Source organism: Erpetoichthys calabaricus, chromosome 7, assembly GCF_900747795.2.
Source record: "Erpetoichthys calabaricus chromosome 7, fErpCal1.3, whole genome shotgun sequence".
NCBI lineage: Eukaryota > Metazoa > Chordata > Cladistia > Polypteriformes > Polypteridae > Erpetoichthys > Erpetoichthys calabaricus.
The window spans coordinates 164,666,135-164,690,792 of record NC_041400.2 but is presented as its reverse complement, the minus strand read 5'-3'; the positions used below and the strand labels follow the sequence as shown (position 1 = coordinate 164,690,792).

The window sequence follows — 24,658 nt, the reverse complement described above, 5'->3', positions numbered from 1 at the left end:
GTGGTTTTATTTTCCAGAAACAACACAAGTGGTTATTGAGATATTCTGTTTTCAAAATACTTTCTGTCAATATGAAAAATATGGTTACACAAAAAATCAAAGAAACAAATTTGAAAATGAACACCTCAACATTATTTACTTCTTTATCATGTACTCATTTCAAAAGTATATGCAACTCATGTCTTAGTTAAAAGATGCCACACTGTACTATACATATACAAGCACCAATGGAAATACAATTTCAGACTCTCTTTCAACACATTTTCATTTATTTACTTAATCTAAAGGGATTCAATTAATAAAGCAGTTTGCATATTGATTAATTTAAATAATCTACCTGGAAAGAAGCTGAGGATTTGGAAGAATCTGCTCAATCTTGCTGGTGTTTTTTAATTTAAAACTTAGTACTGCAGGTGATGGATTATTTGTAAATATTTTTATAACTCCACTTGGGAAGGATAGAGTCATGTCTCCAGTTATCTTTACAATGCATCTAAAAACAAAAAAAGCATCTGGTTTCATTGCTGCATTAAGTGCTAACAATTATTACCATTTAGACCATCATATGTGTCAAAGATGTACAACATTTATAATATATAGGTACACTATGTATTCTGGGTTCACCAATACACATATACAGTATAATTTGAAGGACAAAAAGGACTAGAATTAAATGGCTTAATTAGATGCAGTAATGCAGTTTTTTCTTAAAAATAAATAATAGTAAATGAATAGTTTAATGAAACTAACTTAGTGGGATCGGCTCCTTTGAAATAGGCATTAACAGATTCTGTAAAGGCAGCAGCAACTGGTAGAGAGTCCTGAGAACCCAGACTGACAGGACTGGGGCCACGAGATATTCCTGTAAAATAAATATTAGTAAAATATGGAACTTAATCTAAGTAAAATTATCAAAAAGTACAAAAAGGCTAAAGTCATATTAATGTAATAAAAAATGAAATACAGGAACAAGAGACAAATGGAAAACTTAAAAACAAAAAAAAGTAGTACATTCAAGCTGTTTGTGGAGACACATAATCCATGTAATTGAATATACTATATGTACTACCAAGCTTGTTGACCAAGTACTGTAATGTAAATATAAAATGTAATATAAACTCAAGAGAAAATGTGGTTATTTTATCAACATTGTACATTATGGAAAGCTGCTGGAAATACTATTTTGATCATTATGTGAGAGGAACGTAATGAATATTCTGCCATAACAGAACATTTATGTCTAAATGCTCTATTTTTAACATTAAAAACATTTCCAGTAGAGTTTTTCACAACATTTCAAGTGTCTGCTAGAATACAACAAGAAAAATATTTGTTAAATATTACCAACAATTACCTTTTCAGTTGCCTACGTCAATAAGCATTTTCAAAGCATTATAACATTTTTCACATAAAATCTTTTGGATGGAAACCTGGCTATTGAAGAGGTTTAAGTGAATAAGAAACTATATCTATTTCTCATATTTCTATTTCTATTTTTAATGGTAGTCGTTGGTTGTGTAGGGTTGTCTAAGCGATTGGCATGACCACGCAATATATTTCCACTCCCCACTTTGACGATTAGATTCATCAGCAGGCAAATTCCAAACATCCCCCCACCCCAACCCACCCCACTCTTTCATTCACTAACAAGGAGACTGAGGATTGTCTTAGCTTCACCAGGGTGGATAAAGTGGGTCACAAAGACACTTAAATATGAAAAAGTGGGTCAAAGATCAATAAAATAGGTGAGAAAAATTAACTAATCAAAAGATAGGCAGCATGATGTACAAAAATCATTATAGTGAGATTCTGTAATTATAATTTAATTTATTTATTGAAAGCAGTAGAAAAAATGTTAAAGAAACAAGTTGAATGACAGAAAAAATATGAATTACTACTTATCATTTCCAAAAATCCTAATGAGTTTTGCATGACTTTCTAAATGTATTTCAATGCATAAGTTAACATTCTCAGACAAGCTTAATTCAACTGAGAGTCTTGGGGGAGCCAAAGCCTTTTCTAGGAACACCTGCTACAAGATTGGAAAAAGCCCTGTACAAGGCAGTAGTCCTTTGCACGGCCTAATGTTAATGAAATTGAAAGGAATAATTTAATGCATTTTGTGTTTATTTTACAAAAAATTAAAGTCTGTATTAAAACATAAATGGTTATAAATACAGAAACTGTAAATATTAAAAAAGCAACTTCAGACCTGAACTCATTTTATTTACGTTTTGTGTTTTAAGAAGAGAATCAAAAGGCTTTGCCAGAAGGAAATAACAATCCTGATTTTCAAAGAATAATTAAGTGTAAAAGCTATTTACACTCTGGTTATAAAAAGTACACATTTAAAACAAATGTGAAACCAATATAGAATATCATGGTAACTTATATGGGGGGGGGGGGGGCGGCGAACGTTCAGTCAATAGCACAGGTGTTGGGTATGGTATTGTTTATAATCTTCTTAATCAGTTCATCAAGTGCAACTATTTTACGATGACTCGATGAGATTTTTTTGTGACATTTATTCTAAAATTGTGCACTTGACTTTGGCGAAAAGGATGTCAGGCCATTTTAAATATCAAAACAATGATAATTGTGTTTTTCAACATTAAAGTACTTGTTAATGAAGAGTTTCCCTTTGAAACAGAATGTTAAACAGCAACATTACATTAAACTGCAGACGCATTGTGACACAGTGTGGGTCAGCGCCACACTCCCAGTTGCTCTAAGGAGCCTCTTGAACCCGACACGGTCTGTAACGTTATCAAAGGATGAGCCTAGCCAATGAAAATGCATACAGCCAGATAAGGAGTCAAAACAATCAGTATTCAAAACAAAATGCAATGCTCAAAAACTCAAATAAATAAATAAATCTAATAAAACAAGTGAAAATCTGTGAGATTAAAAATCCAGTGTAAAGCGAGATTAAAACGATCAGCCATCGGGTCCTTAATATGTTGTCGGACATGCACAGCACCTCTCCAATTCCGTTTCCTTGCCTAACCCATTGCTCGTTCAGCCGACAGAGACACAAGCAGCCACAGTCCTCACCTTCCAAACCCCGACTTAGGTGCCTCGAGTGGCATCAGCCAGACTGCTCAGGGTCGTGTTTGCCTTCCCATCTTCCTTCTTGCTCCCCTCATGTACTTTGGAGCCCTGGGGTAGGACTCCCACTGGATCACACCCACTTTTCACCAATATTCAGTGGAATAGATCCTCCTCTAGAGCGCTGATCCTTCACTCCTTCGTGGGGCTCACACCCATGCCGCCCTTCACTACATTAGCTGGCTGGCTGGTCCTGCCTCTTCCCCCAAGATGCTGTTCTCATGGTTCTCTGCACTGTTCTCTTAGTTCTTTTTTCTTCCTCTCCTTTTTCTTGTGCTGGCTCCCCCTTATATACTTCCGTGGGTGCAGCGCCTCAATCACACACCACAGAAGGCAGATGAAGCAACTGAGATGGACTGCACCCTCACGTGCAGGTACATCTTGCCTCAATTACCTCACCAACCTCCCACAGCTGCACATGCATGCACATCCACAGAGATTGAGCCGGCCATTCAATAATTTATTTATTTAAAAACAGGCCACTAAAATGTTAAGCACAGACGCATTATACCATAGGCATCAGCAGGAAAGCATCAGGAAAAAACATCTGGAGCGGCAGCATTTTTTTGGAAACTGCATTTTTCAACAGATTTTGGCCAAAAACAATGTTGTTGCTTCAAAACCTCCCATATTAGCTAAATCTCACTCCCTGTGACGTTATCTTATGCCTAAATTACATCTGTGACTGAAATTGATTTGCTACCATTTTGGCAGGGGCAAATGAACCAACTTGGGCCCAGCCTCTTCCGCCCTTTAGACCTTTCTGTTAATATAAACGTCCCACCTCTCTGTACTTTACCTTCAGGCAGTGACCCATTGAAAGAATAAAATGGAAAGCACTGCGTAGTATTTGATGAGTTGTCCTGTTACGCAATGTAAAGTACATCTGTAAACTAAACAATATTTTAAAATTCCTAAGAAGTTATAGAAATGCCATTAAAGAAATGAAACCAGTGACTCCCTCCCCACATCATCACGTGGCAGAATCTTACAGTCAGTCAGGGTACCTAGGCTGCAGACTAGGGTAGCCTATTCATTAATTTGGCCCTGTGTTTTGGAAATCCAGGAAAATAAATTGCAGGAGGCTCTGGACACTTTAACAAAACAGGAGTTCTAGGAATGGAAGAAGCACTAGGACAAGTCTATTGCATCTCAAGAGGTTTATATTGATAGTATGGAAAAGTGAATTACTGCAAGTTGTATAATAAAGTATTTTTTTTAACAATTATGGGAGTTTTTTATAATCCCCCTCATATAAAAAGATCAAGAAATGCTAAAATGCTACTCAATTGTTTATGTGTTGCTTGTCATATATGGAATTCTAACAGTTCAAAAAAAGTTTGCAATTCCAGAATAAACAATGTCAAATTGTGGTCACACACTCATTTGTGCAATATGAAGTATGCAAGTAAATGCAAAACAAATAAATGCTGTTTTACCAGGTGTAACAAAAAGGCTCAGTTGATGGGACTGCTGAGTCATAGATCCTGAATGCAAGGTTCAAATGCCATCCCGACCACTGTCTGTATGGATTTTTCCCTCCAGATACACTGGTTTCATTCTCAAATTCCAACAACATATAAAAGCTTAATTGGCAACTCTAGTTTGGCCCTTTATGAGTAAGAGTGTGCATGCCGATGGATTGGTATCTAACACAGAGGTTGTACCTGCCTTCCTCCGTTGGCCTTGGCATCATCTTCCATAAAATGGATCAATCAGGTGAGAAAATGAATAAAAGTAAAGATGAATGTCATATCTGGACTTAGCTTTGTGTTATGAATAATAGGCAGCTAGACATGCTGGGAGGTGTTCCCCTGTTTCTAAAGACCCAATGGACATATTACAGATATTTAATCACTGTCTGAAAGTTACATCACAAATGTTTTACATTATAACAGTAAGATATCACTAAATATGACCACAAACTTAAAAGGAGCATCATAGAAAAATTGAAGAACACACTCACCAATTGTAGGTGTATTTGCAGCACTGAGAGACGCAGCTGAAGATATTGAAGATGTGCTTTCTGCACGAGCCAAAGGTGCAGATGGGGGTGGACTCGAATTTGAAATTTTTGGTGGACTGAATGGTCTAGCCTAAAAAGAAATGTAATAGTATTTAATTCATCCAGAAAGTACATTAATAATTTCACAAAACTAACATGAATACAAAATACTGACAAAATACAAGTTCTTTGGGCAAAAGGAAAATATTGCATTACCAATTAGCCATAATCATAACATCAAGAACTATCTGTAAAATAAGCATCCACCTTCTTAAAAATGTAAATGCAAATTAAACAATGCAAGAAGCCTAAATGAACGCAGGACTTAAAAGATGGTATTTTTAATTTTTTTTGTAGTCCTTAATCAGTAGACCTCAGCATGTAAAGTTTTGCATCATTATATTCTCCATGCTGGCAACCAACACAGCTCATCCATAGAGTTGTTTGCTTACCCCACTTCTGAACTCCACGTTCAATCACAGCTCCAGCTCTTACCATTACATTTGTTGATGGCACCACTATCATAGACCTTATCGTCAACAGTGAAGAGACAACTAATAGAGGAGAGGTTTACTGCCAGAACAACAATTGGATTCTTAATGTTAGAAGAACCAATGAGCTGGTCATAGATTTCAGGAAGTAGAAGGCAGACTACACTTCCATCTACATTGGAGGGGATGCTGTTGAAAGGGTGAGCAGCTTTACATTCCTTGGAATGACCAACAAAGAAGAACTGAAGAGGGAACACCACATTATAGGCTTTTGTCAAAAAGGCTCACTAGCACCACTCCTTCCTCAAACATCCAAGGACAGCTGGTATTTCTCTTATCTATTCTCACACACTTCTACAGGTACCCAGTGGGGTCCTTCCTCACTGGCTACATCATATTTCAGTGTGGCAAAGGCCTGTGTAAGATTGTAATGCACTATAGAGGATAGTGAAGGCGGACAGAATATTAACTGGTGCCCAGTTGCCTTATATTCATGACATATACAACACTTGCTGCCTTAGAAAGGCTAACATTTTAATTAAAGACCTACACCATCTTGCATAGCTTTTTTTCCCCCACATCTACCTTTTGGCAACTGGTACAGGAACATTGGCACCATTGGTATTTGCACCAGTAGATTCTGGGATGGTTTCTACCCACAAGTTGTAAGGCTGCTGAACATTTAATCATAAGAATACTGTAACATAACAAAAGCAGCAATCCCTGAAATCTCTCTACAGTGTCTAAACTCACTGTTTTAAGATAAATCATCTTTAACCCTTGTAGAGACTTTCAACAAACAAACAATCTTACATACCTAGGCATATATTTATATTTAAATCAAGCCACAAATAACCGTAACTGTTGAGGCATTTATTGAAAGACACGGGCACTTCAAGGGCTTCTTGTTGTGCTGATAAGCATCTTTGCATTTATTTTGTTCTTACCTCACTAACTAGTAAATGCTTACATAAACAGTAACAAAATATCATGAACACATATAGATACAAATAAATTCTGAAAAAAAGTTTTCTTTTTGTGCTGCTTTATATATGTAAACAGCACTTAAAAGTGCAGGAAAAATACTGTCACTTTACCACACATTTTAGGAAAATAAATGATCATAATAAAAACTATTTTTGCATATTTTTGGCATTAAACTGTTACAGTTAAATAACAGAGGCATATCTGGGGAAATGGCGGCATGGTGCTGCAGTGGTAGCGCTGCTGCCTCACAGTAAGGAGACCTGGGTTCGCTTCCCGGGTCCACCCTGTGTGGAGTTTGCATGTTCTCCCCGTGTCTGCATGGCTTTCCTCTGACAGTCCAAAGACATGTAGGTTAGGTGCATTCGCGATCCTAAATTGTCCCTAGTGTGTGCTTCATGTGTGTGTGTGTCCTGCCCGGGGTTTGTTCCTGCCTTGAGCCCAGTGTTGGCAGGGATTGGCTCCAGCAGACCCCCCGTGACCCTGTATTAGGATTCAGTGGGTTGGATAATGGATGGATGGATATCTGGGGAAATGTGTCTACACTTTATCATATGATCTCTTGAGAGCTGTAAACATGAAATTACAGTTTGCTAGAGACCCAAGGTATGTATACAAGACTCAAATATCCTTCACTATTACTTTAACATTAAGATCATATGCCTTAGTTCATTGATGTGTTTTATGAGGAACACAATTTCCCTTTTGCATAGTCCTTCCAAATCACTGTCAACAGTAGGATAGTGTGAATACCACTGACATGTTCTATCATCCAGTGAAAGCTCAGTCCATATACAGTAGTGAGATTGGAGAAATCATACTGAAATGGAAATACAACTGTATAAAACAGTAAAGCGAGTTAAAAATGTTAGATCAAACCAAACCCAAGCTATTTCACTAATAAATTGTTCCTTTTATGAAACACTGATTTGGAAAGAATGGCAGAGAACAGTGAGTAAATGCACTTTTGTTGACTATTGCATGGCATGAATAATAAACTGCTTTGGTTACATTTAATCTCACAGAGAAAATGTGAAAAGTGGAAAACAAGTATTTAAAAGGGAAATCAACTGCAGCCAAGATTAAAAAAACTGATTCCAAAGAAATCTTTAAGAGTGTGTGGCCCATCACTTATACCGATGAAAACCACTTTGCATTGGGGGGGGCAGGGTTTTTGTTACATAATGAATGTAATTTTAAGATTTAAAAAAACATTTTTTAAGTGTCTTGAGTATGGGAAAGGTATTATATAAATGTATTATTCTTATTCTTCTTATTATTATTATAAACTCTTTTAAGGAATTAAGGTTAAATAAATATGGAGATGTTAAGTGCTGATGCTAGGTTTTAATCGAGTATTTGTGCTTACTATTTCATTAATGCCACAAAGTTTTCCCGCAGAGAGCTTTGGTCTTGAAGATGGTCGTGGAGGTGGTACAATTCCCCCAGAGGCAAGTGGAGTGGTGGGTCTTGCTGGCTGTGTTACTAAAAGAAAGCAAGAAAATAGAAAATCATAAACTCAAAATTATTTTTTTAAATATATATGTGTAAATGCAAAACCATAAAAGACAACAAGCAAATCATGCCCAAAAAACACAAACCTGTGCAAAATACAGGAATGAAACATTTATTTTGAAAAAATTCAGACAATTTGTAATATATAATTCCCATGCCCTATGGAAAATATATTAAGAAAAAAAAAAAAAAAAAGTAAAAAAAAAATTCCAAGTATAATAGCACTAGACACAAGAAAAAAAAACCTACCATATACTGCATTTTTTTAACTATGATTATTAACATGCACACGTCTCATGCTTTTGCTATAGCTCCTACTAAAATGAACAGCATCGCACATTGCATGCTTTTTGTTACCATCATGTATGTGATTAAGAGCAGGCGTTGAAGTTTGAGATGAACGACTGACGTGTTCTTCAACCAACAACTTGGAATTGCATGTGGGATTGTTAAGGTCACTTGGGTCATCAGAAAAAAATTTAGTAGAAGAAAAGGCCGTTGGAGATGGAAAGTTTATGTTATGTTTAGACTGAAGTCTTTGGCGTTCTTTCAGAGTTTTCAGGTGTTTACAAGAGATCATTTCGTCATTAAATGATATCCATTGGCTCTGAGACCAACACACTGAAGACAGAAAATCCACACTTTCAGAAGGGGGTTTACTAACAGTGTTGAGATCAGGGCAGTCAAGTTGCTCTGTGGAAGGGCTGCTAGGCCCTACACCTGGACAAGATCCAGAGAATACTTCATCAACTGCACCCCAAGGTGAAGGATTGGGAGAACTTGAGAGAGAAGAGTTCTCCTTAGGTACCACTAGGTCAGCTGAAGGAAAAGGGAATAGTGGAAAGAGGAACAATGTAACAGTTGAAAAAAATGCATTAAGAACATAACATTTGCAAACTCCAGGACATCTAGTTTTAAATTATGCCATGTATATTATTCAAGCAATTAAACAGAAAGCAGTACATTTAAATTTAAAAATTTGTATAAATAAAACCAAGCAAACTGCTTTTGTACTTTGTATTAAAATACAAATAAGAAAAAAATATGGTCTTTTAAGCAGTTTGTAGCCAAAAAAAAAAAAAAAAAAAAACTATGTAAACCAATCAGTCAAACAAAGAAACACAATTAATATGTCAGGATAATGCGGGCCGTCAGAATGTTAGTGTCACAGATAGGACATGGCAACAATCCAGCAATTAATTTCAATTACTTTGGCAGAATACAACACCATTTGTTATTGATTACTGGGTCCAATTTTAAGTGTGCATCAAAGACAAGTTTCCATAAAATCACTTCTGGTGGTCCTTGCAAATTCTCTACTCTTCCAAAAATTATAAATTGCAATCAAATGGCTCCACTGAAAGGCTGGAACCAGTGTTCGCATTGGCAGTTGCTCTTTCAGGGATGAAGAGATAATCAGAGTTTGCCTTAGTTACGCTTTCCCTAAAAGACTAGCCAAAATTGTTTTTTTTCCCTTTTCCACTTCATTTACAGTATGAGTACACTGAAATGGTTTCTAACATAAAAACATTACTATATAAAGCAATGAAAATAATCAATTTGCTCATAAGTAAAGCAGCATGAGTTCACACTTTGCAAGAGGAAATCTACCATATTGCGATATCCCTCTAATCAACTGTAAAGCAAAATTAAATTAGTAAACATGTCCTCTGCAATTTTTATAAACAGTCAATACCTTAGGAAAACTGTCTTAAAAACATTATTTTCTATTAAAAACGCACACACACACAACTGGTAAGAATATTCATAGAACTGTTCCTTAATACTACATCTCAATTTTATTCACAAAATTAAGATATCCAGAGTTCCAGATAGAAATACATCTCATACTTATCTATCACAATAATGGCTGTACCGAAAGCTTTGCTTTATTTAATTATATTGTGTTCGTAAGAATAATTTAAGAATGATTTGAAATTACTTGTTATTTTTGTCTGGTGTTTCCTGACTCATAGGTTCTAGAAAACCCCCATAAAATATACTGTTTGACTCGTCTTAATGCCTAATTAGGCAAGGTTTCTAGCCTCTTGTGGTTATCCCTTATTTTTTTGGGCCTTTAGGCCATTTTTAGACTATATTTTGTGCAATACCATCAGGAAACAAGTAACTGGTGTTTTTTTTACCTCCTCTTTGCTCGAGAAGCTGTTGGCTTGCTACTGCTGCCTGCCACGTGATCTGCATTTTGTGTGGAGTTTTGAACATTTAAAAGCCATACAGCACCTGAATATTCAATCTCTTTTCAGTGTTCTGTTATTTCCCCAAGTAATATTTTCAGATTATTTACGCTAATGTGATCTTTTCTCTCATTTTTTGAGATTTTCACATTTTCCTACTTCCATTATCTCTAACCTGCTCTGCACATGTATCACGGGACTTGCGTCTGAAGGTTGTAAGTATGACGTGACTTGTCCATCTTGCGAGAAGTGAATGTGTCTCTGTCTCTTCAAAAGATCACGTCTCGTCCCTGGGAAAAAATCTTGTCTCGTCGCAAGTTCTTTTGTTTTTTTTTTAATAATAGAGAGATGAAAATTTTTAAGCTTTAAACATTTAAATCAAAGCACATATTTCAAATGTTTGATGCAGCTATTCTTGTTTATTATGTACTTCGACCTCAGAAGTAAATCATTACATTTCTTTGAACACCTCGATTAGGGCAGCTTACACAAATTCATACTTTTTATTACTTCAGCAGCAAGATTTCTTTATGAAATGGTAAAGGTTAAAGTATGGCACAGTAAAATCAAAATGTTTGTACTCTGTATTGTTGTAGTTAGCCTATTTATAAATCTTGTGGCTGTTTGTGTAAACCTTTCAACTGCATATTAAATAGATATACTGCAGAGAAGCTGATTCTTCCTCATGGGTCCAGAGTCCTGGGTTTGAATCACACTCCCATTCATAACCTGTGTTGAATTTCCATATTCTTCTTGTGTCTGTGTGAGTTTTTCTCGAAGTGTTTTATTTTTTTCTCCACAAACACAAATATGTTTATTAGAAACTACAAATTAGTCTTGTGTATCAGAGAATGTGGGTGTTCACACAAGTGGGTCCTCTAATGGACGAATATCCTCTGCCAGATTAATTCTTGCCTTGCACAGGATGTTGCAGAGATAAGGTTTAGCCTTGTGCAAATCGGTTTTGGATTATGCAGGTTTCAGAATGTTATGTGAAATTTGTTCTTATATGGTATTTATGGCATTAAAGTGGAACAATACTGCCTCAAAGTATTGAGACCATGGTTCACATCCTGGGTACTTCTTTGCATGGAGTTTGCATATTTTCTCCATGTCACTGTGGGTTTTCTCCTGATATTTCATTTCCTCTTAAAGTCTAAACACATGCAGGTTAGATGAACTGGTGTTGCTAAATTGTCATTAGTATATATGTGACTTTAGCTCTGCAGTGGACTGGCTTCCCTTTGATCCTGTCCTGCATATCTGGGTTAACACTAGAATCCCTGAAGCCTACAAAAAAGTCATAATGTCGGGCCACCTTAAATTCCTTCGCAGCTCTTCATCAGTGTCTTTGTTTTGCAAATGTGTTGATCAGCACTGGCAGCAGGCAGCCTGCTATCCCATCCCCCACTGAAAGAGCTGAAATCGGATTCAAAGTTCTCCCAGCATAGGTCTGTTTATCTGAGTGTGAGGTGTCTGGAACTGTAAAGGGTAAATAATATATCATTATTTGGAATAAATGCATTTCATGTGTGTTCCGTGTCTACAACAATATTGGTAAATGTAGGATGACAGGAAATTAGAGGCAAGAAATGTTGAACACAACTAAAACAGAAACATTTTCATGTTATAGTAATAATCACAGTACACGGGATACTGTATATTGCAAAAACTTAATATGAAGATCACTAAGAGCTCTGACTGTACAACCATTTTAGATATAAAAAAATAAATAAAAAATGGCCAAATCAGCACGAGTGTGTTAGGTTTTCTGATCTTATTTATTACTATATTTCAACAAACTAAAGTTCATCACATTTCTACCTGTGTTTGAGAACTTGCAGAATGTGCTCTGTACATAGCATATAGAGGAGCCCACAGGAAATGAGGAAGAAGAAGGTAACTTTGGCTGATGAGCAAATGCATTTCAGCACATGTTCATGATTTCAAGAGCACTCACTTATACCACAGCAATATAAAATCACATATTAATCTAACATGCAGATATGTAGGACGTGAAAGGAAACTGTAACACAATAGAAAAAAACTAAAGAGTAAGAGAATGTGAAAAGTCAACATAGAAAAAGTATATTTATTAAAATTATTACATACTAGCTGAAATACCCAACGTTGCCCGGGAGGAAAATAAAGTGTTTTTTTTTTTTAATTGTTTGAGAAAAACATAATTTAAAAAAAAAAACACAACTTTAAAAATAAAAATAAATTAAACAATAAAGACTCACTTGTTTTGTGGTCTTGTATGTATGTTATCATCCAGTTAACACTTGGAACCGGCCAACACTATTTAATTTGAAAAGCAACAGGGGCGCAGTGGTGCTCAAACATAAAGAATGCTGGCAGTTGCCTGCTATATACTAACTGTGGGATCCTAGAAAGTACTGAAATCGTCAGAACTATTCTGGGCATCTCTCTGCTATGAGGATTCGTATTGCTGACATGCTCGCATCGTTTGTGCATTAGCAGCTAAGCGACTATCTTTCTTAGGAGGTTTCCTTTTGCTGGGTGTGCTGGCTTCACTTGTGTATCCTCGGAGCTGGAGCCCTCACCCTGACTCTACGTCTCACTTCCAGGCTGGACAGACACACACACATTTGCACGTGTAGAACTCTATTTAATTTCAAAAGCAACAGGGGTGCGGTGGTGCTCAAACATAAAGAATGCTGGCATTCACCTCCATTATGCCCTCTGGTGGTCGTTTGGAGTGTCAACTGGATGATAACATGTATGTGTACATGACCGCAAGTTCACCCCCCCCAACCCTTCCCAGAAGGGGGTAGGTTAGGATTGATTTCACCCTAGAGTATTTTTAGTCGACCATTGAGAAACTTGTACCAAGTTTCATGAAAAACGCTCCAGCCGTTCAGAAGTGATGCTGGAACATACATACATACACACATTGACTTTTATATATATAGACGTTACTAATTTGATGCATTACAACACTTCCAACTATCCACTTTCTTACCCCAATCAGTTCAATTCAGAATCCCAGGTAGCAAGGGCTATCCCAGGTGCTCTGGATGCAAGTCATGAGTACATCTTGGATGGAATATAACACTATCATAAGGCACACTGATTCATATTGTATCATCTTACAAATAACAATTACAGTCACACAAATGAAACTGGAATGTTGGAAAAAACTACAGTATCAAAAGAAAGCCCATGCAGACACAGATAAAGTGAACAAAAAAAAAAAAAACAAATAGCCATTAGTTGTGCCAGGAGTTGAATTTTTAAGAAATGTCATGGAGGTACTGCTTTCATTTACACTTTGTTCTCCCAAATATTTGTGTGTAAAGTTTAAGCACTGAAGTCATAAAAATAAACTCCAAAAAAAAAAAATTCTCATATTCATTATGTGATCTCTTTCAATCTGAGTTTACAAATAAACAGTATCACATGCATGCTTCCTATAGATCCTTATCAAGTGGAGTAGTCTATCACAGTACAGTTAAAATAATGAATGGTTACTGTCACTTATGCTTAAAAAAATGTACAAATTTACATTACAGTGAAATCAATATCAATATTTTTAATTTTAGCTCCATAATTATAATTTGTTCCTGTGAATTAAATACACTGGGTAATGAAAACAGGATAATAGCTATACTATTTATCAGCTGGATACTTTTAATTACTGAAATGGAACTTTTTTGAAAAAGCATTCACTTTTCTTCACCATTTATGTTTTGCAGTGTTTAGCTATCTACAGTTTGCCAAGTATTGTTTTTGTATACTGTACATACTCACAGTGATTAGCTGGGGAAATTGTAAAATATACATAATAGTGCCCTTGATATTGCACAAAACACTACGACAAGAATACTTCACCTGAAGATTGCCCAACACTTCTAGTAGAGCATTTAAGAACTGAGCTATCTGATGTATGGTGAAGAACAGTATTTTTTAAACTTTGGTTTCTCTTTCATGAAACAAATAATTACTTTCACAGTATTATTATTATTACAATTGTGTATATAAAATCTTAAAATTGAACAGTTCAATAAAATCATATAATTAAATGTATTAACCTGTTGATGATGCAGAAGCAGACGAGGATGAAGACTCAAGTGGAGGACCAAATAACGGATCCAAAGACAGGAGGTCATTGTTGACTCGCTTGGTTCTACATATGTGTCAGAAAAGAAGAAGGTGAAAAAGGACTCTTCAAATTATTCTGCAACATATACAACATTTGGCCATGTACAAATCCTTCAATAAGTTCTTACAGACAGGTTAAAAAGGTATAAATTCTTTAACTTACTCATTATATGTTCCAGTGAGTCGAGACTTCAATTCTTCAGCTAAATAAGAAAAAAAAAAAGTATGTATGTCAACAGCCATAAAATACTCTGATGGGAACTGAAGCAGGTTCAGTAAATTATTAGACAGCTGGATGAATATTATTGTTGCTTGAAAGTAAGGGTAGAATTGCACTGTAAGCTGTTTATCATAATAAGCCTGTGTTCACACTGTACGTCCATATTTTTTATTTGGGTTGTAATTATCATTAAAAAAACCAAACTCCTCATAAAATAATCTAAAAAGTCTTACCACATTTTTAGAGCATTTGTGAAAAAAATATCATTACTTAATGGCTTCATCATGTAGGAAGGCAATCACGGTCCATACTTTCAAGACTACTGTCATCTTCCTAACAGTAAGTACACCTTTAGATGTTGCAAGTTTAATGAATTACTTCAGAGAAGCTCAGTGACACAGTTGTTTTGTAATGTCTCTCTTTGTCTGTTTCACTTTTAGATAATTCAATATCCCCGTATTTCTTATTTTTTACATTGTTTCATGTATACACTTCAGTCTTTCATCTCAGACAATCATTAAATTTACTACAAACAACTATCTACCAAATCAGGTGAATAAAATGCTGATAGTCACGCTTGCATTCATTGACACATCAGTTTTGCAATGTACAAGACTCATATACACTAGAGAATATAACAACAAACAACACTTATACTTACTAGATAAATTTCTTTTCATCTGAGCCTGGAATGCATTAAAAGCAATTAGTATATAAAGGACAGAACAGAAACTCAAGATATTTTTACAAACACAAGGAAACATTTCAAAATGTAATACCCCAACATATACTAAACTCCATAATTATTGCATAAAAAGGAAAGATTCAACTTTCTCCATACTTTAGTAAAAATCAATGTGAGCATCATTCATCGTTCAACAAATATCAAGTCAACATTCTATTTTACATGGTCTAGGCATCTCATCTAATGAAACTGCTAAATTGGCAACATTAATTATATCTTAAGAGATTGTTAAGTCCCTTTATTTTTAAGACTTTGTCGTATTTCCATATAAAATAACCCAGTATTATTTAGACTTCTGGACAGCAATACAGTATAATTGTTTTACATCATTTATAGCCCCACATGGGAAAACTTTCTTTTAGCAAAAATTGTACACATTGACTAATGTGATACTGGACAATATTTAATTGAAAAGCAATGGTGCCTTCATTTTTCACTAAATGTGAATTTGGCAAAATGCAAATTGTGCTACCAAATTATAGTTATTATTCTTGATGGTTGCTGAGAAAAACAAGGGAAAAAGAATGCAGTCTTGTATCAGTGTATACTACTCACACATACTGGTAATTTCAGTTAGCCATTTAGATTCTAAAATTTTGCAGCCATGGCAAAGTGGCAGCACAGTGGTTGAATGATTATTATTATTACAGCATATTTGGCAGACACATTTATGGATGGCAACTTCAAAAAATTCATTATGTATTAAATTGTTTATAATATGTGACTATTTTGTAAAGGACAGTACGAATGGTTGGTTTGCGTTAGATAAGAATTAATAGTAGTCAGAAAATTAATCAATGTAGTTTATTTATCTCATCTAACTGAAATGCTTAATGCTATTAACTAATGTCATGCTGAGAACTCCGTTCTAAAAACATTTCTCCCTTACAATATTTTCTAGCATTCTTGCAGTTCTCAATGGTCTAACAAATACCGTATGTCCATGAACTATCAGCAGACTATAATTTACCAAACCACTTTAAAATAGTGTTAGACTGGCCGCTGGAACTGCTATTTAGTATACAACACTGCCACGGCACTACATATACATACTCACCACCTACAACACCCTGAAAATTGTAACATCCTCATGTCTCCCTGCTATATACATGTGCATTAATTTATTGGAGAACAGGATGGTTTATAACTTGCACAGGGTTAACACTGACAACCCTGTGATTTAACGTTCAGTGCTTGAGCTACTACATTACACTGCCCCCTTGATCAGCGCTGCTGCCTTAGAATTCCAAAATGCATTATTTGAATTATGGCCCAGTGTACATTTTGCACATTTTTTTTTTGTTTTTCTTCTCCAGTTTGTTTTCCCCCCAAATATGCCAAACACATGCAGGTTAACTGGCAATATTAAATATACCCATTGTGAGTGATTGTGAGTGATTATGGATATGTGCAGGCATTGTTTCTACATTACTCCCAGTGCTGATGACAGTATTGACACTAACTTCATGACTTAGATTGAGTGTGCAGGCACTGACTAGATAGATTGATAGTAATTACAGTGTTTTCTTATGTAGCATGTACTGTCTATTCATCCTGTAAAAAGTAACATCACAAAATGAAATTGCTGCAAACTGCCTTAAAATGTTAGTTTATGAAATGGCTTTACAGTACTAGTGTCAAATAGTGTAACACCTCACATGACAAACAAAACTAGTCAAAAAGCATATGGAAGGGGTTTGCTTTTAAATCACTCCTCATTTTAATCAATTACTAGGAACATTACTGTGGTATGCATCATATGATATTTTCTATAGCAAATCTACTACAGTAGTTTCAACTCAGCACCTTCAATCAATGTGATGGTGACTTTATTAATAACACATAAAAGGGAATCATCTTATCTAATAAATCTTTTTCTTGGTTTAATTGTAAAAATCCCTGGAACTATCAGGTTATTTATTCGGCCACTTTCTGGGTGTTAAGAGTATATACTGTTGCAAAATCTGTGTTAAATATGGTAAGCATTTTAAGTAGTCTTTCATAATAAAAGCATTACTTAAAGAATAAATAAATAAAAAGGAAATTCTGATTTTTTTTCCCCAGTCACATTTCCTATAAAACATGGACATTTGACAGAAGTGGAATTGGCAAAGAAAGTGGATATTATTAAGGTTACATTATCATTCATCTTTTTTTCTTATCTACGTTTGAAAACTATTGAATGCAAGAAAGGTAAAATAAATCAATCTGTAAGTCTATGTATGTTTTTGCAGATCTGCAGAATTTGCAGTTTGTAACAAATGTCAATAAAACAGTGAGGATGGCATAATAATCAGAAACACAAACTTAAACTATTACTTTAGTTTTATTGTTGAAAAACTATACTCAGGTTAATGTTTAGGATGACATATATGTAGACATTTAAATATGTGTAACAATAACACTGCAATATTTTTTTTTTTTTTTGAAAAATGATTAAAAACAGAAGCCTCATATAGTTTTATGGTAGTCAGGGAGAAACTGATAGTTATCTTTCATCGCAAAATGTGAGCTTCATTAAGCAGAGCAAAGCCTTGCAACACAAAAAGCAGCTACACCATTTAAGTTAAAGAATTTTAAGGAGTAAATTGTCATAATAAGAAACACTTGAATGAAATGCAAAAAAATACATAAAGATGTAAAAAATAAAACTGCTTGGCATTAAAACTAAGAATATGGTCAAAAGATACAGTACATCAATGACGGCAAAAAAAGCTTTCATCATGCAAAAGCATCATAGATACAAACTATTTTCACTTACAGGGCTACTTCTCTGATTTTTGGCATGTAGGGAAAGAAGAAAAAAAATAAATTGTAAATCTTCAAATACCATTTATTTTTACATCATTTGATCAACAATTTGATCATTTCTAACCTGTGAGCAGTGTTGGCTCTAGTAACATGCATTTAGACTACACAGTATTAAAGTCACAAGTGACAGATACCCTGTGCATTTAAATACAATATCAAAAACAAAATTAATTCTGAAGCAGACTGTCCACTTCAGAAGTACAGAAGTCCTTGAAAGTCACAGCATTGTCTGGTTTTCATTTCAGATTAATCAACTTAATTGGTCTAATATTTGGTCACATACAGTAGGTATACTTGGCATGTTTGATCATTTTGTGTATTTGATGATGTAATACATTTACTAAAATAAAAACAACATGGTTTTCATTAGTGGCATAAATTGATGATTTAATACTGTCAGTAACTGTATAGCTTTCAAAACTATAATTATGCAAAGTATTTAAAATTTTCTGTAAACTGCAAAGTGCTGAAATGCGTAACCACAAATGTTAACATTTTAGTAATATAACACTGTTTTTGGGAATTCAGTATTATATAACAATATATATAAAAATATTTATCACTGTTTTTATTCAAGCATGATTGTAAAAATGAACAGACATTAGCTATTCTCTTTTGCTGTGACATGCTGAAACATTTCACTAGTACTCAGATAAATTCATCCCTTCATAGATGGTAAAATTATGTGCGCAAACATGTTCATCCTGTTAAAATAGCTGTATGCATTGAAAAACTCAGTACCAAAATTATCAGAAATGTAAATGTTTAGATTTTGGAAATCTTGCAGCACAAAAGCACTACGAAAGGTTATATACCTGCCACTCAAAAAAAGCTTGCATTACTTTGTAAAAGATATTGCCAGGTATGGTCAGTATCATTATGCTTGCGCTTGATTCAGACATCCTGTGATGGCTACCGTGCTTACCTAATACAAAGTTACTAATGGTGATTGTTTTGATTTCTGACTAATACATTTTTAATTTGGATTTACAAACTTTCTGTTAATATTGTTTGTACATGACTTTGCCTCATCAGGGCAGATCTGTTTGTTATCATGTTTGTTTTGTCCCAGCTTCGCCCAAGTCATTTTTTGTAAACTCTCATCTATGAGAAATAGATTTTAATGTGACATTTTAGATTTAGATCCAATATAATCCAGAACTCTAATTAATTTCAAGTCTGATATGTAAATTAGCCATCTAAGTATTTTTAAAATAACTAAGATTAAGATATTTGTTGAGAAAAGAAGAAAAAAAAACACATTAAAAAGTATTATAATCTAAAGATGTTAAAGAAAAAATTATTCTGTGTAAAGGGAGCTTTAATCTTTTTAACATGTAAGTTGATCCTACCACAATACCAGAACTTGTAACAATACCTCAAAGTGTTTTTTATATCTGAAGTCTGGATTTGTCCCAAGTGCTAAATTTTAAAGTGAGTTAATATGTGTACAAATATCATTGACTTACTGTGCTATTAACATTGTGCCAAACATTTGACATTATATTTTCATATTATGTGTTTATGGTCAACATTTAAAATAAATAAATAAAATTTTAAAGGTGTGTGTTTGGTAGCAAACCAATATTACCTTTTAGACATTTTCCATCTTACATTCTTTTTTTTTAATCTTTGTTTTCACCCACAACTGAAAAATTATTATTGTTTCCCAAATGATTTCAAAAACTATAGTATCTTTAACAATTACTTTTGTATTAAAGGTTAACACAAATCCTGCAGGGATTTATTAATTCTCAATTCATTAAAATAATAGTGCAAGTCAATTATTTATCCTAAATTCAAATATTTTTTAAAAATACTAAGTGCAATGTATATGAATTAAACCTCCTTACTGAGACAGAAGGGGAGAGTGTAATGGCTCCTATGGAGGCTTTTAGTTCATCTATTGAAGACAAACTCTGATGGTTGCCATTATTGGGCTGTACAGGTTTGATTTCCACATGGAACTTTCTTGGTTCATCTTCATCTTCAGAATCACTGGATGAATAGAAATTGTTGCCTTTTTCATGCTGTTTAAAAAAGTTAAGGGTCCTGGCTAGTTTTGATAAATAAGGGAACAGTCTAATTGATTCCTTACAGAATGCTTTGAGTTTAACCATAGATTGTCCTGCTGTAGAGCAATTTATGAGATTTCAACTTTCATACATACACTGACACCTAGTGGTATAGCAAGAAAATGGAAGTGCTATCAATGAAAAAGGAGGCGATGGTAGCATGCATCTCTTTCATTTTAGGCATTTCTTTCATTTATACAAAATTAACTTTAAATTAAAGGAAAGCAAACTAATATATTGTGTGAAGAGCAGTACTATGTAAAAATTATACAACCAAAATATTATGAAAGTCAGTAAAGCAATATAAAACCAGGTGTCCAAAGTACATTTCCTCCAATCAAACAAGATGATTTTGCACATATTTATTACACACTAAATAAATTATAAAAATCTTGCACAGCTGTAACTGGATGGGGGAAATAAGGTTCAACTGAAAATGTAATCTTAATTCTAAATATTATTCACAAACACACACTTATTCATATACATATAAAACTCATCTCTACTTTAAAATATCTGTTCAATAGTACTAGGGTGTTGTACCGTGTTAGCCATTATGAATGTAGAGAAAAGCCAAGTAAAATGACACCTTTTATTGGCTAACTAAAAAGATTACAATATGCAAGCTTTCGAGGCAACTCAGGCCCCTTCTTCAGGCAAGTCTTGCCTGAAGAAGGGGCCTGAGTTGCCTCGAAAGCTTGCCTGAAGAAGGGGCCTGAGTTGCCTCAAAAGCTTGCATATTGTAATCTTTTTAGTTAGCCAATAAAAGGTGTCATTTTGCTTGGCTTTTCTCTAATATCTGTTCAATAAATTAATATATAATTCATAAATTTTAAATGCCTCATAATATAAAAGATACTGGCTTTTTGTCATGGTGTTTGACGCTTTCCTCATTTAGTTAATTGAAACTGTGAAGTTTCATACTTAATACCGGAAGGCATAAGGGGGGGGGGGGGGGGAAAGTCTTTATACTCATTCCTAAAAATACTTGCTAAGAATAGTATAAAGTTATTTAAAAATTAAATGTTTTCCGAAGCATGTTCCATGTGAGTAATAATTTCGTTTCTTTATTTTATTTGTACTGTAGAATTTTCGCTGCTGTAGCATACAGAAACAAAATATAAAACTTAATTTGCTGTTTTTCTGAAATAATATATATACCTACAATTGAAATGTACACAATATTAAAATTTAAGAACAACAATTTATAATGAAATAAAATTGCTGCACTTTTAGAATACAAAACATTTATCCTAAAACAATTTGAAATTACAATTGAAGTTATTTTCTCTATTTAAAATTCAAAATAAAGGATATCATTTTCATTCAGTTCTGGACGGATGCAATATCCTTCCTCATCTACCTCTGGAATATTCTGCAAGCAAAAGGAAATAGTTATTGAGCACTTTTTTTTTGGAAAAATTGTCACATTCTTAATTGCCAATTCCTTTTCAACTTAAAGCATGCAGAACATATCCTTTTAAATAAAAGCCAAAAAGTTCCAGAACACCCATGTCTTAAGATTAGAAATAATTCTTATTTTTTTTAGCTGACGAGTTTAGAAAAAGAACAAATGTTTATATCTGAAAGTAAGTTTCAACTACTAAAAGTCACAACAAAAAGCATGTGATGAGCAAGCAAGAGAAGCTGATAGTTTTCAATGGTTGAGACCAGCATCACATACAAGTAACAGGAAACTGAACTGAAGCATACGCACTCACTATTTGCTTAATAAAGTCCAAATTATTTTAAATCTGCATTAAGCACTTGGTGGTCTGAAGAATGTAAGATTAATATTCTACTGCATTTAAGCTGAAAATAAAAATGCTTTGTATATTTACATTAACATATTAGAACATAGTTTAAATGGTCAGATATAAAAGGTATTTTTTATACAGGATATTTTATGTCATTTTAAACTCGGGAGATATTCGGTATCTGCGATTTTACCTGTATCAAAATATATTTACTCATGTGTTAAGTGCACAATAGTGGCTAAAAAAACAAAACTGCTGGTAAGGACAGATTTAAAATGTTACCAAATAGTGCAGTATGGTTTTAGAAGATATAAAAGCAATTATACCCAAATATTTGTATTCTTCATTTTGCTAATCCATTGACAGTATTCCAAATTTCTGCTAATATTAGAGTAAATTATTAGTGAACTGAAAAATCTGAAATGTAAAAACAATAGTATTTGCCATATTTTTAACAAATAAAAATAAAAACTTGTTTCACGTTTAATGACTGAGACTGTTGTTTTACAGCACATCTGGGCTAGCCATACAATAACAAAACAGTTTTTTAAGTTCATAGAATGACAATGAAGAATCAGGTGTATTTATAGACACTTAAACTTATTAAAGATAGAAGATTTCAATTGTTTTCACAATTGTGGTTTAATAACTTTTGACAAAATTGGCCCCTGTGAAAAACCATCAAAATCATAACTTGCTGATTCATCAAGAATGACACGCTACTTTACAACTTAAAGTCTGTGTGACAATTCATGGTGACATTCTACAATTTATACTACTATTAAGGACTTATTAGAATATCTGAAGACAAGGGTGTGTTGGTAAATGAAACATAATTCTAATGATTTGCTGTTCATTAACATAAACCATAACGTCTCTAATTTCAAGCAACTGATTACAAAAGAGAAAGCAGAAGTGAAATAATGACAAGAAGTTCGCTAATAAGAGAAGCTGATGGCACCTAAAGAGTTTACTTACGGCATTCTGTATATCTATTCTCCCATAGTACCCAGATGGTGTTCCATTTGATGTCTTCTTGATTAAGAACATAGAGCAATACAGATTTAGAAATAGACGCAAAACATATGAAGAGATATTTAAAGTGACAGAACACGCATAAAAACATGAAAAAGAAATCTGTTTAAGTATGTGATCATGCACCTCAAAGGTTATAAATGATATTTAGTTTTAAAATTTACAAATCAAATAATTTATTCATATTATTATACAGAATTCAAACACATCAAGTGATTTTTCCTTTTTTTAAACACAGCATGAAAGCTAGGACAGTACATTTTCTTTTAATTTAAAGAAAACAGCAGCAGCACATGGCACATTTTTTATGTTATTGGTATAATTAAATGTACTTACTATATTATCAGACTCTGGAGACTCACTGAAAAAAATATATTTCAAGAAATGTGTGTGAATGTTACAGAAAGCATAAAATGGTTTCTTAGGGTTTAAAGAAATGTTGAACACACAATTAAAAATGCAGATGAATCAATAACTGCTGCAACAGGGAACGAAAAGAATTGAATATATACTGCAAATATTCACAGTGAAGGTATTATACATTCCTTTTCATTTCAAAAAAGCATACTGGTAAAATGCACATAAAAATGTAAACTTCAAGAAAAAAAATGGTGATGATCACAGTTCATGCCTTTTTAATAGAGGAAACAGAAAATATTACCTTACTAAATAACTGAGGCTGGATGATGTGTTTTGAATTTCACTAAAACAATCCTGTACGCACATTTAGTTGTATGTAAAGCTAAAGATGAGACTATGATATTACACTCTGCAGGCAATGTGGGACAGTGGTTAAGGTTTTGAACTTCAAACCCTGAGATTCATACACCATTACTGACACTGTGTGACCATGAGCATGTTACTTCACTTGCCAGTGCTTGGAAAAACAAAAGAAATGCAGCCAGTTGTATCTCAAATGTTGTAAGTCACCCTGGATAAAGGTTTCAGTCAAAGAACTAAATGTACCACCCTGTGCTTGCCATAATCCACATAGATTTTAGAGGTTGATTGCAATTTATAGCATATAGGGATGTAAATTCATAGTTCATTCAAATTTACAAATTATAGTAATTATATTTCTTAATTATTGAGTAAAAATAATGTTATTACATTGAAACCCACAAAACACAGTGGGCTCTGGGTCAAAAATTATGAATGGCCCATGATATTCTAATTTTGTAGACAGCATGCACACTTGTGATGTAACATGTAGTAAGTTGAGTAGTTCTGGAACAAGGGGAAACAAGCCTGACACTATGCCAATCATTTAAGGGAGATATTTCAAAAACAGATCTTTGAAGACTGTAGTATTATGTGGGTTTTTATTCTATAAGCACTTGTAATGATGAACATTTAACATTTTTAATGAAAAGCTTTACTTAAGTAGGGATCTAAATGTTATTTAAAAACAAAAATGTCTTATTTCATAAAATGTGTATAGGTACATTATTATATAGTGTGTATAATTTATATATATTATAGACACACATTCTCTCTCTCACCGGCCATTTTATTAGGTACACCTTGCTAGTTCTGGGTTGGACCCCCTTTTTGCCTTCAGAACTGCTGTTAATTCTCCATGGTATAAATTC

At 33.9% G+C, this 24,658-nt stretch overlaps 1 protein-coding gene across 3 annotated transcripts in view; it reads right to left on the bottom strand.

Moving 5' to 3' along the window:
* fcho2 (FCH and mu domain containing endocytic adaptor 2) overlaps positions 1–24,658 on the bottom strand; it is a 144,085-nt gene that overhangs the window by 10,960 nt on the left and 108,467 nt on the right. The window contains exons 11-22 of one of the 3 annotated variants that reach the window (XM_028805664.2): positions 23,403–23,427; positions 23,010–23,063; positions 21,592–21,649; positions 20,053–20,231; positions 18,150–18,161; positions 15,305–15,329; positions 14,587–14,626; positions 14,354–14,448; positions 7,958–8,073; positions 5,075–5,204; positions 751–862; positions 338–493 (exon numbers count right to left, since the gene is read on the bottom strand). In XM_028805664.2, coding sequence (XP_028661497.2) covers positions 338–493; positions 751–862; positions 5,075–5,204; positions 7,958–8,073; positions 14,354–14,448; positions 14,587–14,626; positions 15,305–15,329; positions 18,150–18,161; positions 20,053–20,231; positions 21,592–21,649; positions 23,010–23,063; positions 23,403–23,427 — 1,002 coding nt within the window. Of the gene's footprint in view, positions 1–337; positions 494–750; positions 863–5,074; positions 5,205–7,957; positions 8,074–14,353; positions 14,449–14,586; positions 14,627–15,304; positions 15,330–18,149; positions 18,162–20,052; positions 20,232–21,591; positions 21,650–23,009; positions 23,067–23,402; positions 23,428–24,658 lie in introns of all 3 variants that reach the window. The other 2 variants (XM_028805663.2, XM_028805665.2) reach the window with 2 other exon arrangements.